Raw genomic sequence first — 16,285 nt, 5'->3', positions numbered from 1 at the left:
AGATGCTGCTAACCAGGTATGGTGGGAGTAACCACTTAAAGAGCAGCTCATGCCAGGAGTCCTGAAAAATCAGTAGCTGAAACTTACACTTGGTCATTTTGCTTGGGAAGGACCTCTGGAGATAGCCCTGTCCCTGAAAGTATTCAAGGCCAGGTTTGCTGGGGCTTTGAGCACTGGTCTAGTGGAAAGTGTCTCTGCCAATCAGGGGGTTTGGAACTGGATGATCTTTGAAGGTCCCTTCCAACTCAAACCATTCTGTGATTCTGTTTTTATAATACTGACAGCTGAGTGCTGGTCTGTACAGGATAAATGAAACTTGTCCAAAGATGAATCTTGGTTTTCTGTCATTTTAGACTTCAGAGTTTTAACATTAGCAACTTGAAAGACCCTCTGCAGAAGAATGAGAGAGATTTGGATTTCACACACTGAACTTGCAGTGCTATTTATTTAATGTCTGCATGTTGTGCAAGTCCTTTGGAAAACCACATAGTTGAAAATAAGAGCACAGGAACTTTATCTATTTATCTGTTTTTATTAGCATTAAGGAAATCGAACAGCCTTCATCAAGAAACAAAATATACACACATAGTCAATTTGCTAATACAGAATAACGCTTTAAACCATCTTATATAGTGATTGTAGGTAAGAGCAGACCTCCCCTTTAACCTCAAAGCAAATCTGAGTCCTTAGGAAGTATTTTGTGTGGATTCTTTGCACTTTTGAACCATACTGTGACAGGCCACCCCATAACAGCCATGGTGATGCTGTGCAGCCTGTTACTCATCCTGTCGGAAGGCGGCTCTGGATTTCTCTGTAAGCACGGAGTGGTGATTGCAGCAGTAGAGCAGGCAGAACTGGAGACTGCAGGAGGAAGTGACTGCTAACTACCTTGGAAGGAATGTGGCTTTTGAAAGGCCATTTCTTAGGTGGGAATAGGTCTGCTCTTATGGTCCCTCCAAAAATCCCTCTCTAGTGGAATAGCAGCTGAGTGAAGCAGCTGACAGTTATATTAAACAGGTGACCACACTCTGGGATCCAGTGCTGAAAGAGCAACACAGGAACCCACACCAAGCAGTACCCCTTCTCCTCAGCAGAGATGGGGAGAAGCAGCCTTGCACATACTTAACTGCCTTTGCTCCGAGAGCCCTTCTCTGCAACCCCGTGCTTACCTGTGTGGAAGAGCAAGGAGGCAGTCACGGTTCACCAAGTATGTGTTGTATCCCCTACAGTAAATTTTTGTATTAAAATTCAATTTCAGCTTGAGTTTAGTTGGGTGACACCAATTCTTGAAGCAGACTATGAGGAAAAAGGTAGGGTTTCGAAAATGGCTAAGCTGTTCAGTCTGCCAGAAAAACCTAAAGCAGCAGTTGCAATGCAGGCAAAAAGGCGTCTTTGGTTGATGCACAGTTGCTTCCATTAGTTAGCAGAAAGCTGAAATACCATAAGTACACCACAATAACCCTGCACAGAAGCATTAAAATTGCTGATTATGCTTACCCAAGCAAAATGTAATGGCTGATCCCAGCAGTTCACAGGTGCCCCTTGGTATTCCATTACCTTTCCCCCCTAAAGACTATGAGGCACTGGAGGCCAGAGGAGCCGTGGAAAGCCAGGGGAGCCCACTCTGCTCCCCCCTGTGAAATAAAGGTGTTTAAGTTGCATCCTGGCACACCCACTGTAAACCATGAGATTCTAAAGTTGCAGAGATGGAAGTAAACGTTGTCCTACAAAATCATGTCCTGTATTGTTACTCCTCTACCGCAGTGTTTTATTGGGAGAAGCTGCCCTTTCTTTAAGTAAGGCATCATTTACATGGCTTCCTATGATCTAGATTGAGGTGAAGGGAATGACTTGTTTCAGACACTGCTGTTGCTTGTTTCCAGGCGTGCTGGCAAATGCCCTCATTGACTCTGCTGTGCAGGAGGGTGTGTGATGGCACAGCTGCATCTGAGGCTCCAATACAAAGTCAGGTTTGGCCTTTCAAACTTCTGAGCAGATGTTTTTCCTCCACAGTACTTCATGCTCGTGCACAGACTCTTTCAAGCCAAGTGATTTCCAGCACATCAGTGAACAAAGAGCAAGCTCCAGGCTTCTTGCAGGTGGCAAGTGCAATATAAGCTAGCCACTGAGAAGGGTAATTGCATAGGGGGTCTTGTCTGTGTTGGTTTTTGCTTTAAGCTTTCTCTAGTGCTACAGTACTAATAAATTACCCTGGAGAGAAATAAATAAATAAGTTGGCATCTCCCAGGCACCATGTTGGAAATCCAGGAGGTTTCAGAAAAGCTGCCCCTCCATGGTCCTGGGAAGGTAGTCAGCAAAAAAAAGTCCCTATTATACAACTGTCTGTACGGGAGCGACGCACTGTGCGGGAGAGCCGGCGCGCTCCGAGGATGAGGTGGAACGGTTGGTGATCTCTCTCTGCAGCTCCTCCACTTTCTTCTGCAGCTCAGCCCGCTTGGCCAGAAGCTCCTTGTAGCGATTGTGAACAGGTTCCTGCAAGGAAATGTGTGGCTGAGCACTGGGAGGTCAGCGTGGAAGAGGGAGACTGAAGCACAAAGCTGCTGCTGACCAAACAGACAGCTATAGGGGAAGGAGGTAGATGAGTGTCATCAGTCTCCAGCCCACAGGTATCTGAGTGCTTGCTCTGGCTCTTGGCTGCTCATTTGGATCCAACAAGCACAGTGCAATGGTGGCTAAACAAAACAGTCTGTATGTATTTTGAAAGATGACAGTTGCCAGACTCTGATCTCTGACATTTCTGGGAGACACGGGCCATGGCATCTCAGCCTGGACATAATTTCAGGGGCTTGGGAGGAAAAAACCCAGCCAGATTCTTCTAAATATTTTCACATAGTTCTGACTGTTGAACAGTCAGTACTGCAAAGTGTTTGCTGGGTTCCTGTCTCTAACGCTGCAGATCTGCAAAACTGCTACCTGCAGACAGGCACTGAAGCAATTGGGAATTTTTGTCCCTTTCTACTAAAAAGTGATGTCAGCATTCAGGGTCATGCTCAGACTGCTAGTCTGAGGTGCCTGCCCTGGGCAAGCCAGCTTCCCTGCTGGCTCAGGCAGCCAGAGCAAGCAGCAGGTTCCCATCACAGTAATTTAAATACAGCCCCGAAATTCCCATATAGAACCCCACATTCAGAGAAGTCTTAGGGGTTTTAAGAACTTTTGTAAAGAGAACTCCGATATTTTTTCCCACATTCTCAGTGAGAAATCTCCCAGATCGCTGAGAGATTTCTGCAGATTTCACAAGGTGGTGATGTCCAGCTGGGCACCTGCATTAGGCAGCTCTAGGTGGTGCTTGCTCTTGCTGGCATTTGAATTTAGGTGTTTGTTTTCAGATTTAAGCATAAGTTTGTACATTACCTAAAGCTCTTGACCCCGAAAGAAACAGTATTGGTACTAGCAGAGAGGGAAGCAGGAGTGGGAAGAGGCGTACCTGAGGCTTCATCCTGGGGTTCCAGCGGATGTAGTAGCCGACCCACAGCTCGAGGTGGCGCATGCTGGCCACGGGATACAGGACGTGGTTGGAGTAGCTCACGTACAAGGGGTTAGTAAAGTCTTCCAGTTGGCTGTTGATGTAAGACCAAAGTGATACAGTCTTTTTTGGAAGGCTCTGTAAGGGAAGGGGGTGGAGGAGGCTTTATTTGCCATACGAATCCCAGCTATCTACAAACTGTAGCAGCATAGACATATGCCTGTCATTAATATGGAGCTGGTTGGTTTTTGTAGCTTAAAAAAACCCCCAAAACTGTTCTTTTGATGTGGTGGTTCTTGTACTCGAAGAACATGGATGCAGGCAGGCACACACGCCCTGGCACAGAACAACCCCTCTGACCCACCCAGCTGTCAACACAGATCAGGAATCACCACTGCTACAGCAAGGGGACACTGGCATGTGAGCTCCTGGTGCTTTAGTTAAACTTCACTTCTCTGAAGTGCTCCTGGAGGACTTGCTGGTGTATTTAATTGCAAAGGAAAAAAAGAAAACATTTGACTTAGGCCCTGATCTAGTGGAATAATTATGCCTGTGAATACTCCCACTGAAACCAGTGCTGAAGTACTTTCTAGATTAAGTACTTCACTAGGCTGAGGCCTTTAAAAAAACCCAAACTCATGTGCAAACAGCATGCAGATTTTCTTCCCTGGAAATGGTAATTATTCAGTCACTGTGGACTCCAGAGAAACAGGGACACTGATTTCACAATAGTAAAATGCTATCACTTTTATTTTCCATCTAGTTTTTATGATTATTTTTAACTGATGTTCTACCACATGTAATCACATCAGGTCCACACAGCACTGCCCTCATGTACCTCTGTGCTGTTAGGCTGCAGCCTTTGGTGACAGAATGCTTCATCCTTAGGTAGGTGAGACAGAGTAAATGCCATTGTTTTCCTTCTAATTCCAGACTGGGTCTGGATGTACACATCTCTACACTCCTCTCTGGGCAAACAAACCTTGGCCAGACTGCAGGGCAAAGCTGGCTTGTGGCAGGACAGAGAGGCATGTCCCTAATAATAGTAGGAGAGCTGTCCTCTCCTGGGAAGATGCAAGCACAGCAAGAACACACATAAAGACCAGTTACTTGCTGTAACCTCTGTGTGCAGAATGACAGCACACACTAGGTAGTTAAAAGCACCCTAAAGGGATCACCTCAAAGACAAGGCATGACAAATAAGCACCAGTTCCCACAGAGAAGGTTACAGTAAACTGAAGTTCAAAGCAAAGCTGCATTTCCACTACCTGGGAGTACCAGGAGCTATTCAACCACTAGTGACTAACTGGAAGTAGACAGTGTGTCCAGAAAGGAGATGGTGCTGCTCTGAAACATGAAGCCTCCAACAGATAGCAGTTTATGCAAAGAGAAAAATCCCCCAAGTCCCAGCCTCACATCTACAACTATCTCTGAGTGAGGAACCAGCTTCTGTAGCAATATCTGGCCAGCTAAAGCAATCAGGAACAGGCTTTTACCTCGGAGAGAAGCTGTCTTACCTCCTTCACTCTCTGCTGCTCACTGCTGCACAGGAAGGTCCCAAACAAACAGCTGTACAGGTGATCCAGGATGGTGATCAGGAAGTACTCATTGAACTCAAATGCTGTAGGAAACTTCAGGCAGAAATAGAAAATTCGTTTAGGATTTAAAACATGAAAATAAACTTTCTCCCATGCTGTGGTCTTGGTAAGGAGTTGGCTTCTTGATTTCCAGAACAGGATCTGTCCCTGTTCCCTGCCTAGCTGGATATTCAGGGTCATATTTGCTCCTTCCAGGAGCAAGAGTTTCCCTCTTGGAAAGCTGCTTTGCATGTTCAGAGAGGAATTTTGAGCAAAATCCAGAGGTTTGAGGGGTCAGAGCACTGTGTTTATGTACACTCCGTGCTGCTTAAAATTGAAGCTTGCTCTTCTATGCCTGTCCCTCATGACAAGCCATGCAGCCAGACTGTGAACAAAAGGCACATGTGAAATAAATATATTCAAAAAGTGGAAATTTCCCAGGGCCAAATGGAAATAGCCTGGGTGCCTAACACAGCACTCCCCAGAGGAACAGCAGGGAGGCATCTTGTGACAGAGGTCAGCAGGAGCAGAAGGTCTATGGGCACAGGCCATGTTTGTTGCTGAGTTCTGTGCAGAATCAATCTGTCCCTGAGACAGGGACAACTGAAGCTCCTCAGAGGGCCAATAAGAATAAATGCAGTGAACTGCAAAGACATGCAGGGGTGATGGAGAGGAGAGCAGGAGGCCTTCCTCCCTCACAACCGCCCTCTTCCCAGGCTGCCCCAGTTGTGACATCCTGACCTCATCAGCTGCAGGTCAGGATGCCCAGCTGTAGGAGCAATCCAAGCAGACCACGATGAAAGTGACTTTTGATGATAGTAAAGCCTCCTCTTCTCTCTGCATGGATGTAGTACAGTGCCATATGTAGTGGCATCATTTTCTTCCATATATAGTGCCATCCTCTTCCATTCCTCCTGGTTTAACTCAGGGTGAGCCTAGCTTTTTTTCAGTGAACTGTCTGATCATAGCTGACTTTTGTGTCACAGAAGATCCAAAAAAACCTTCCAGGTTCCACGTGCCTGGGGAAAAATCTCCCAGACACAGGGGAACTCTCCTGGACTGTACCTTTGCCATCGCCAGGTCTGAAGTGAGGCACTCAGCTCTGTACCTCACATTATGAATTGGGAGCAGTACATTTGCCTTCAGAAGAAGTTAAAATGGAACATGTTACAGGATCAGCTTGAGCAGGGGCAACAGGGATCTGTTACACCCATTGTGCTAGGGACTTATATTAGCAATTGCTTTCAGGCTCTGTGCTACACAGACTCCCAAAAAGCCTGCTGACAGCATCGAAGCAAGAGTACAAGCCCAGGAAGGAGAGCCTGCAGAGGTCAGCTTAGAAACCATTCCAGTGTCCAGACACCAGACAATGTCTCGGTGCACTGTGCATGGCTCTGGGGACACGGGTGCCACCTAGCAGTGTACCTGTCTCGTCATTTGCCAGACGCAGTCGATGAACTGCAGGAAGACGGGAGAGCGATCCGCGTCCGCGTGGTTCTTGTCCCCGTGGCCGACTCTCTGAAACAGCAGGACAAAGAACACGAGTCACACAGGGCTTCATGGGGCCTGCTCTCAGTCCCCTAAACCTTTACCAACAGCTTTAAAAAACTTCAAATGAGTCCTGATACTGCTTTGTCCATATCAGTGGGTAAAGGAGTAAAGGACAGCTACTCTCTTTGTCTTTGAAGTGAAAATTCTTTATGGGGATATTTTCATGCTAAGTTAAAACAAGAGTTGTTTGAGTAGAGGCTCCAGATGCTATGCTGGCACTGATTTCAGTTAATAGCTAAAGTTCAGAAGGAAGAAAAATGAGAATGCTTTTTGCTTCAGTTGCAGCTGTTGTCCTGGCTACTTCAGTAGTAGAGGGTGCTGGATGCAAGCACTACCTACAGGCACAGCATGCGGTGATACCCGTCACGCAACACCTCGCGGCTGCCAAGAGCTGTACAAACACCAGCCCAGCCCATCTCCTGCCACCTCCAGAGAGGCAGCAATGACAGTATTCCCAGAGGCAGCCTCCAACCCTGACCGTGCTGTGTGGCCAGCACATGTGAGGCACGACTCCTCAGAACTAGCACAGTACATCATTAATGATTATACATTACCTGGGAGCCCCAAGTACTGCACAAAGATAGAATAAGAATGTCAAAGTAACAGAGATCCCTAAAACTGTTTTCCCCTCACCGAAGGAAATAATGTTGGTATCTTCCTTGCCTAGAGAGTGAAGAAGCTAAAACACTCATTGCTCAAATACCAGATAACAAATTTTGCTACAGCAGAACCTCAGTCACATTAGTGCCTCAGTTTCCCCACCTTCCTCAGAGCATTTGACAGTGCAACCCACCACTGCAAGTGCTCCACACAGACCTTGTCCTAGCCCTTGCAAAATTAACAACCACTAGAGAACAGCTACGAGCAAAACACAATGGCAACAAGACTGAAAGGATACTACTGAAAAGCTCTCTCAATTCCCATCAGTGCAACCCATAACAAACTGCTGTGTCACAAGCCCACAAAGCTGCCTCTCTGCCAACTGCTAGGGCAAAACCACACACTACTCTTGGTCCAGGCTCAAGCTGCTCCTCTTTCACCTAAATAATTAGAAGCCTCTCCAAAAATAAAGTGTGCTTGAAGAAAATGTGAGGTCAAGGCTATATACAAATTCCCAAACCTCTTCAATACAAAAGTATTTCTTAGATGATGGTGCTCAAGTAGCCTGAGAAAATGGACTGAACTGGAAATAAAGACAAAAAATGCCCAGTGGTCTCTGCCAGCTGCCAGCAGAAATGCCAGCACTGAACCCAAAGCACACTGCTAGCTTAAGGCTAAGCATGGGAACATGACATTATCAGTCAGACACCTGAGATACCATTTAAATACCACCTGTTCCCTGTATCTAACCAATACAGTCCCAAGGAGGTTAAGAGGTGAATGGAATTATAGGTTCGGCGTTCACCTCTCTTCTGTGAGTTCAGCCAGGAAACTTGCCACAGGAAACGTTAAACTTGTCTAAAGTCCTTCAAGAGGGACAACAACATTCTGTTCAGTGCCCTCCATGGGCTAGTGACTCACCAGCTGGAATCTGTGGCCGAAGCTCAGCCACTCCTTCTCCACGAGCACCTCGAAGCCCCGGATGGTGCGGTAGTAGCCATCCAGCATGAGCAGGGCCAGCGAGGTGAGCTGCGCTGTGCGGTCCCAGCCGTCGCTGCAGTGCACCACCACCGATGTCTTCCCCGACTCCACTTTGTCAGCAATCCGAAGGGCTCCAGCAAGAATGAGCTAGGACAAGGGAAGAAACACATTACAAAATCTCTTTGGAACAGAAACTAGAAATGAAAAATGGCTAGTGACAGCACAGGACAAACCAAGGGCTCTGCTTGCCTCAAGAAGAATGGTAAATCAGTTCCAACTACTTTATAACTAGGATGGCAAAACTGATGAACACGTTTTCTATTCCAGCAAGATGACGACACATCTGAACTGTAGATGTAGGCACTAAACTGTAGTGTAGGCACAACTGTAGAAGAGCCCTTGCATGAAACTCAGTCCTTGGACAAGTCAGTATTTAAATGCAGGAGCATGTTGTGTCTGATAGGAAAGGCCATCACTTTGCAGCTGCCCCAGGCGCAGATCTACCCCTGCCTGCATCAGCAGAGCAACAGTGTAAGCTGGACATTTTTAGAAAAGAACATTATTTGAAATGTTCCAGCATCTGGAGAAGCCAAAGCATTTTGCCTCCTTATTCTGACTCTGCTTGGATTCCTGAAAGGCTGAGAGGGCCCAAACTCCCAGCATTTGCTTGTCTGGCCCACACAATAATGCCAGGATGTCAAGGAGCCGAGCCAAGAACTTGGAAACTCTGTGACTCCTGAGTTCTAAGCAGAGCTTTCACAGCTACATGTCATCCAGGAACATCCTTCACTTCCAAAACAGCATCTTTCAGTATTTCAGCCCCCTCCCTTGTCCCTCTTTTCATCTCCTTAAGATTCCTCACTCCAAGAACTGCGGTTTTAAACGCTTATAAATAGAAAACAAATTATAAGTCTTTACATTTACAAGGAACTGAAAATCCTGGAGTTGACTCTGGATATCTTTCCCAGACTGGTAAGGACTTGTGGTTGCTCAGCCACGTGCAGGGGATGCAGACATGCATACCTTGATATGCTCCAGCCAGTGAGTTGACTCTAAATTAGACAGCCAGTGAGTTTCCTCGATATTGGGATACACAATTTCTTTCAGTTTTCTCAGTGACTCTCTCATAACATGAATGTTGTGAATGTCCAGGAACACTAATTCTGCATTCTGATAGGCATCCTCACTCTCATAGCCCCCTCCTTTAGCCTGATGAACAAAATTCACATACAAATCATTAAGGAAAATCACATTTTGTACTTTATCCCAGTCATTTGTCCTGAGCAAATAGCAGCTGACAAAATACCACAGTGGCTGGGCTATCTAAAGCAGGCAAAAACCATTGGCTTTATCTTACAGCTGGGAGAAAACATGTGCAGGCACACACTTTGTGTCTTTCTTCTGCAATACCTAATGAATGCTGTAATTTTTACCAAAGAATATCACATTACAAGCCTTCTTTTCCTCTGTAATTATAATTTATCCCCATTCAAGCTGTTAACTCATTACATTTGCTAATCTATCATTTAAAAATTTACCATACTATTACAGAGGAGGATAACCCACACACTAATTGCCTTCCCTAAGTAGTGGGAAAGGCAGATTAAAAAAAAAGAAAAAAGAAAAAAAAAGATCTTTACTGCAACAAAGCAGCTCCACCATTAAAACAAAGCTTAAAGTGATGGCATGGAACACAATTTTTAGAAGGGTAGAATGATGGACCCTGGGAACTACTGAAATGTCAGCCTCACCTCTGTGCCTGGCAGGATCATGGAACAGATCCTTCTAGAAGATATGCTAGGGCATGTGGAGGACAGGGAGCTGATTCAGGATAGCCAGCACAGCTTCACCAAGGGCAAATCCTGCCTGAGCAGCCCAGTGGCCTTTATGATGGAGAGACTACAGCAGCGGACAGGGAAGGGCTATGGGTGTCATCTACCTGGACTTCTGTAAAGCCCTTGAACTGAGGCTGTAAAGCCTCAGTTCCCCACAACATCCTTCTTTCTAGACTGGGGATGATGGACAGACAGTTTGATGAATGAGAAACTGGATAATCACATCCAGAGGGTAGTGGCCAATTGCTCAATGCCCAGGCAGTGATAAGTGGCATCTCTGAGGAGTCTGTACTGGGACTAGTGCTGTTTAATATCTTCATCAGTGACACAAACAGAAGGATCAAGTGTACCCTCGTCAGGTGTGCAGATGACACCAAGCTGAGTGGTACAGCTGACACTCCTGAAGGATAGGGTGCCATCCAGAGGGACCTGGACAAGCTCAGGAAGTGGGTCCATGGGAACCCCATGAAGTTTAACAAGACCAAGTGCAAGGTGCTGCACCTGGGCTGGGGCAACCCCTTGCATCAGCTCAGGCTGGGGGATGAACAGATCAGAGCAGCCCTGCTGAGAAGGACTTGGGAATGCTGGTGGGTGAGAAGCTGGACATGGCCCAGCCATGGGCACTCCCAGCCCAGGCAGCCAATCCTGTCCTGGACTGATCCAAAGCAGCGTGGGCAGCAGGGCCAGGGAGGGGAATCTGCCCCTCTGCTCTGCTCTGCTGAGACCCCACCTGCAGTGCTGTGTCCAGCTCTGGGGAACCAGCACAGGAAAGACAAGGTCCTGTTGGATCAAATCCACAAAGATGATCAGAGGTCTGGAGAACCTCTCCTGTGAGGAAAGGCTGAGAAGAGAAGGCCCTGGAGAGACCTTATAGCAGCCTTCCAGTACTTAAAAGAAGCTTATAAGAAAGATGGGGACAGATATTTTAGTTGGGCCTGCTATGATAGGACAAGCAGTAATGGTTTGAAAGTAATAGAGGGTAGAGTCAGACTAGACATAAAGAAGAATTTTTTCACAATAAGGGTGGTAAAACACTGGAGCAGGTTTTCCAGAACAGTGGTAGATGCCTCATTCCTGGAAATGTTCAAGGTCAGATTGGACAGGGCTCTGAGCCGTGTTGGAGGAAGCAGTCTTTCAACCACGTGAATTGAAAAATGGTGATACACAAGGTGTAGGCTGCTAGAGTCTGACCTCAGAACTACTTCAATTTTTTTTTCCTTTCCAATGTCATTTCCCATTGTAAATTAATATAATGGATCATCAGCAGTCACACGTGATATCTTACAGATACCAGTGAAGGTATAAAAGTCTCAGATCATTGCATTCAGACTTCTTCTGCACTGGTAAACCCTTGTGATCCTTTAGAATAATATGAAATGGTGGTGGGAAATGTGCTCTAAATTATTACATTCCTGGTTTTAGACAGAGGAAAAAGTACCCAACCTTATTGGCTACGGCATTCACACTAGGCCTTGCATCAAATATGAAGATTTTATGGGACTGGGCATTAGAATCCATGATGGCTTGAAGGTACTTTTCATCTTCCTTGCTCCGCTTGCCACTCACTCCCACCATGGGCTGGCTACAGCGCGTGATCGTTGCTTGACTTTCTGGGTGAATCCATGACAAGACCTTCAGAAACAAATGGGAAATAAATAAAGGAAAAATGGGATTCATTAAACCAATGAAGTAAATTATCTGTAATGGCTTGCTCTGGGATTCTCTGTCAGAGGATTCCAGAAGCCTGGATTCTATTACATCACAACTGAATGAAAGAAAGAACCCTTCTGTCTTTATTCATTCTGGTGGCATTCCCAAAGTTTGAACAAACAAAAGGTGATCAAATTATTTGAGTCTGACTTCTAAATATGATGCAGACTGGTTTTTCTGGCTGTTGTGTGAGTCAGTATGTGGGCTGTGTCTAACTTTATGTTACACCATGTAAAAGTTAAGCACTTTAGGAACAGACTGAATTTCCTATAGACTTGAGGAGTAAACCAGTACCTTTTCAGGTACCTCTGAAATAATCATCATATCAATGTGCTTTGTCTTAATTTCATTAAATAAATGCTCTCATCAAGACTATCACTACATATTTCTCTGTCCTGAAAGTCAGAGTAGGCCAGACAATTGTAAACAGCCAAACAGGGCTGCCTTGTGTTTCCCAGGAACTGAACTGAGATTTGGTCTGAGTTGTGCTAAATTATCTTATCTTCTAGTTTTGATTTAGTCTACATCTCTTTCTCAACAGTAGTTTCAGCAGATACTGTTATTTTCTATGTCCTCAAACACGTTGTTGTCACTTTTATTATCTTCTGACCATTTATTTGCTCCCTGGAATCTACTCAGCCTGATCTTGGTATTACTTATTGCCCAAAGGTATGTGTAACCAAACCACATCAATGTGGCTTTTTCTGTCCCACGCACTGGTATGCGTCCTCTGGACCTGAAGGATGCCACTCTCTTTAACTCCTCGTCGGGAATGTTTACAGGCACGGCTAGAATGGCAGGGTACGTATCACACAGCTCGTAGCGCTCGTTAATCTTGGTCAGCCTCCAGCTTTCATTGGGAATTCCCTAAAGAGGAAAATGCAGGTTAGCAAATGAGTTGCTCTGAGACCTCAGCACAGACAAATGCCCAGACCTGAAATTCAAGGCAACTTTTGTTAATGAAGGTCATTTAGGGCTGGCACCCAGGAATGCATTATCTTGGTAACTTGCATTTCACGTCTCTCCCCAGAGAGGTGGATGTTTTGCTCAAGTCACTGAAGAGCAGGGAAGCTGGGCTTCAGGCAGGGTCACCTATGGCAAAGGAACTGTGGAGGCTACAAATGTAGCAACACACCCTGAGCTCAACTTTAAGATACCTCCCAGCCTCATTATGGGCTTACAGGAGAGCCAGGAGCAGGACAGAATGGGTGACGAACTCAGTCCCCACATGGCACTTAGTTCAAATGTGTTGAGTGAAAACTGGGGATACAAAATGGAGTTACCAGACAGGATGGAGGGAAGGGGGAGAAGGGAGAACAGGCAGTAAAACACCCCAAAAAGCCTGATTTGGGCTTAGTTCAGTGTTTGTGGCACAACTGTGCAAACCTCTAAAAACACCAAAAGCTTAACAAATGTATGTCTCTGTTTGCATGACTGTATGTGATATGCAGCTCCCATGTTTCCATCACACTAAGCTCTCTGGTTGAACTGAGGATTTGGGCTGGGAGAGCAGGGAATCTCCACACAGACATCACACAGCTCAGCATGCCCTGATGGGGAAGCCACTCAACAGCTTCCCAGACAACAATCTCCAAGTAACACCTGAAGCACAATGGGGATGACCATGACAACCTGCAGACGTGGTGTGGCTGAAGCTGGGAGAGAACAGACCAACAGGGAGTGGCTGGTGCAGCTGCCTGCAAGGAGAGATTTAAACAGACCCCTACTGCAGCAGGGGTGAGCAGTGACACAAAGCATCTCTGTGGGGAAGACACAGCTGCTGCAGCAAACATGGCCAGGCTCTGAAGCACCGAGTGTGTTTTAGGGGAACATCAACTCCTTACACAATACATGCCTCTGTTCTAATGAACACTACTCCATTTTAAAGCAGGGTGGTGGGACACTGATCACCACTGTCACAGCTCCCACAGGAAATCAACAGCACATCTAACACGGGTCAGACGAGCTGTGATAATTATGGCTGACCCTCACAGACTGCGGCCGGTTGCCCATCCCAGTGGTGAGTCATGCTGTCAAAAGAGGTCATGGTTAGAAATCTGAGGGGAGGCCAGACCTTCTGTCTAGTATCAGTCACACACTCTGCTTTGTGAACCACTGCTGTCCTTTGGCCCTCCCTGGGAAGGCAATGTTACTACAAGGATCACCTCAAAGGCCTAAAGGAAAGCTATTTTTGACCCAGTCTGAAGCTGAAGAATTATTGGCAGAACCAGACATCAAGCAGTGTGCGTGCACAGTTCAAGCTTACTGATGGGTAAAACATGCTCAGAGGTCTACCTGCTGTACACAGCAAGAACGGAGTCTGCTGGGCCCCAGCTCTGCTGCCAGCCAGGAAATAGCCAGACTCTTGCCAGTCACCAATCTGTTTACTACTTGGAAGTGGACTAATGGCTAATTAGTTCTCGGTCCTGTCCTAAGAAGCACATGATTCATAAGGAATTCCTGAAAATTTCACCTCCCCCAAATCCAAATGAAAATTACCCTGTCAGCACAGTCTTGGCAAGAAAAATGGGAGCTAACAAGCAGCTACACAAAAGAAAGGCTCCTTTTCATTTTACCCAGCAGCTCTACCAATGCTTATGGAGAAGACCAAGGAGTGGGCATTGGAAAGCACCCCCTTCACAGTGTGGCTTCAGAACACACTGCTTGGGTCAGAACTGAGCTCTAAAGCTCTCCAAAGCTCTAGGTCTTTCAGCCGCCACACTGACAAATTTGAAGGAAATCTTTCCTCTGCAATAGCCCAGACCAGAAAAGTCCATGATGAGCTCCCAAAGAAAGAAAAGATGCTGTGTGTCAGCATTCAAATTTCTTTTGCCTCGTGGGGAATGTCTGCTTTTCCCTGGCCCAGGAGCCTTGAATCACAGCACCACCCAGAACGCTTTGGATTTGGATCGTGACTTTCTCTAAGGACTGGAAGCAAACAGAAATAAGCCAAGTGGGCTAGAAGAGAAGCTGAATTTGCATCTTCCTTGGACGTTTGCCATAATGCAGTGTAGCTTCTGCATTTATTCGTGCTCCTTCAGATTTGCCCTTTCTCCAGCTGGAATCAATAGAAAAAGCTAAACGTGATATAAGGCACACTGGTATTTCCTCATCTAAGATGCATTTCACTGCTTCCCGGTAAGTTGTAAGCACCCAAAAGCCCACTATGAAACAAAACTGTTACAGATGTAATTCAATTGGCCTCTGTAGGGTAAGGAGTGGCTCGGGGTGCTGCCTGCCTGTGCACCTGCAGGAGGAACTCAGGCAAGCCTCCCTAAAAGCAGGTTGTGATCATCCTGAAGCTGCCAGGGCACATGGCATGTCCACATTAGTGACCAGAGACTTCTGCATGGGTCTGTCTTCTTCAGGTAAATTAATGCTGCTAGCAGCCCCTGATTCTAGGGGAATTCATATGTCTGGTGGCTGCCAGAGGGCAAACTAAGGAAGGCAGCAAAGCCACACGTATAGTCATAAATTAAATATACCCATGATCATTTTCACTGAGCCCAGGTGAACCAACACACCTCACATCAGTACTAATAAACTCATTTATCCTCCAAACAGGATATTTTGTCCAAAATGCCACTAGTGATCCTTAACATGCACCACAGGACCTTTGTGCATGGCTGAAGATGCTCAAACACACTCACTCAAAAGAGGGATGGTAACAGCCTGGTCTGTAGCTATGCCTGAAACTTGCCCCTGTGCTTGGGAACACTCCTTACAACTGTATCATCTAACCATAGAGACACAGCCTTTGTGTCCTCCCCACACACAAACTAGACTTGGTTTCCCTCTAGGTAAGACCTTCATGCCTTACCGTAATGACTTGGGTTTGGTTATCACTTGATCTACACTTGATGTTGCAGAAGATTTGTTTGCAGGGAAAAACTGTTGAAGCCACACCAGCACAGCACCGACATCACCACCTTGCAAAGCATCTGGTTAAGGTTAAGCACAAGAGGATCCTTCACTGACAGGAAAAAAAAAATTTCCTTGCTGTAGTTACATGCCGTCACACCTCTCTACGGAGAGAGAGTCCATCTCTCTGTGGATCTCAGAGATCCACGCTGAGCTTCCACATGTAAGTGCACCTTGATCTGCAGCAGGCAGCTCAGGATACAGCTGCAGAGCCAAGCTAGTCCCTCTGCCATTTACTGAGCCCAGGCTGTGCCCACTCAGCCCCAGAGAGCTGTGATCTGTTCTGCAGCAGAGACATACACAGCATAAGCAGGACCTCAGTTAAACCATGGGACATTTAACATTCAATCCTCACTTTGCTCCCCTAAGTTACACCTAACAATCCTCTGGAGGATGATGTTACCAAGCTCTACCTTTCTCACTCTGCTTGTATACTAATGCTGGGCACTTTAATCCTCAAAACAAGTCAGTTCTTCTGAGTTATTAGTTTTGACATGATTTCTCCAAAAGCAGCAACCAGCAACAGCCTTAGACTGTGGCTCCCCAGTAGATATGACCAGAGCAAAGGATATTAGACAAGAATGACTTTTGTAGGGAAACATCACACAACTTCACAACCTCTTGTA

General features: G+C 46.1%; 1 protein-coding gene across 2 annotated transcripts in view; it reads right to left on the bottom strand.

Annotated features, from left to right (window-relative positions):
- Nucleotides 1-512: 512 nt before the first annotated feature.
- MTMR2 (myotubularin related protein 2) overlaps nucleotides 513-16,285 on the bottom strand; it is a 62,833-nt gene continuing 47,060 nt past the window's right edge. For both annotated transcript variants that reach the window (XM_054518082.1, XM_036382893.2), the window contains 8 exons: nucleotides 12,456-12,605; nucleotides 11,472-11,660; nucleotides 9,217-9,402; nucleotides 8,134-8,340; nucleotides 6,487-6,579; nucleotides 5,002-5,115; nucleotides 3,446-3,622; nucleotides 513-2,493 (listed from right to left, as the gene is read on the bottom strand). In XM_054518082.1, the coding sequence (XP_054374057.1) occupies nucleotides 2,332-2,493; nucleotides 3,446-3,622; nucleotides 5,002-5,115; nucleotides 6,487-6,579; nucleotides 8,134-8,340; nucleotides 9,217-9,402; nucleotides 11,472-11,660; nucleotides 12,456-12,605 (1,278 nt within the window). In that variant the 3' untranslated portion in view covers nucleotides 513-2,331. The remainder of the gene's footprint in view (nucleotides 2,494-3,445; nucleotides 3,623-5,001; nucleotides 5,116-6,486; nucleotides 6,580-8,133; nucleotides 8,341-9,216; nucleotides 9,403-11,471; nucleotides 11,661-12,455; nucleotides 12,606-16,285) is intronic.

The sequence above is a fragment of the Molothrus ater genome, chromosome 2 (genome assembly GCF_012460135.2).
Source record: "Molothrus ater isolate BHLD 08-10-18 breed brown headed cowbird chromosome 2, BPBGC_Mater_1.1, whole genome shotgun sequence".
Lineage (NCBI taxonomy): Eukaryota > Metazoa > Chordata > Aves > Passeriformes > Icteridae > Molothrus > Molothrus ater.
This window is presented reverse-complemented; position numbering and strand designations above follow the sequence as displayed.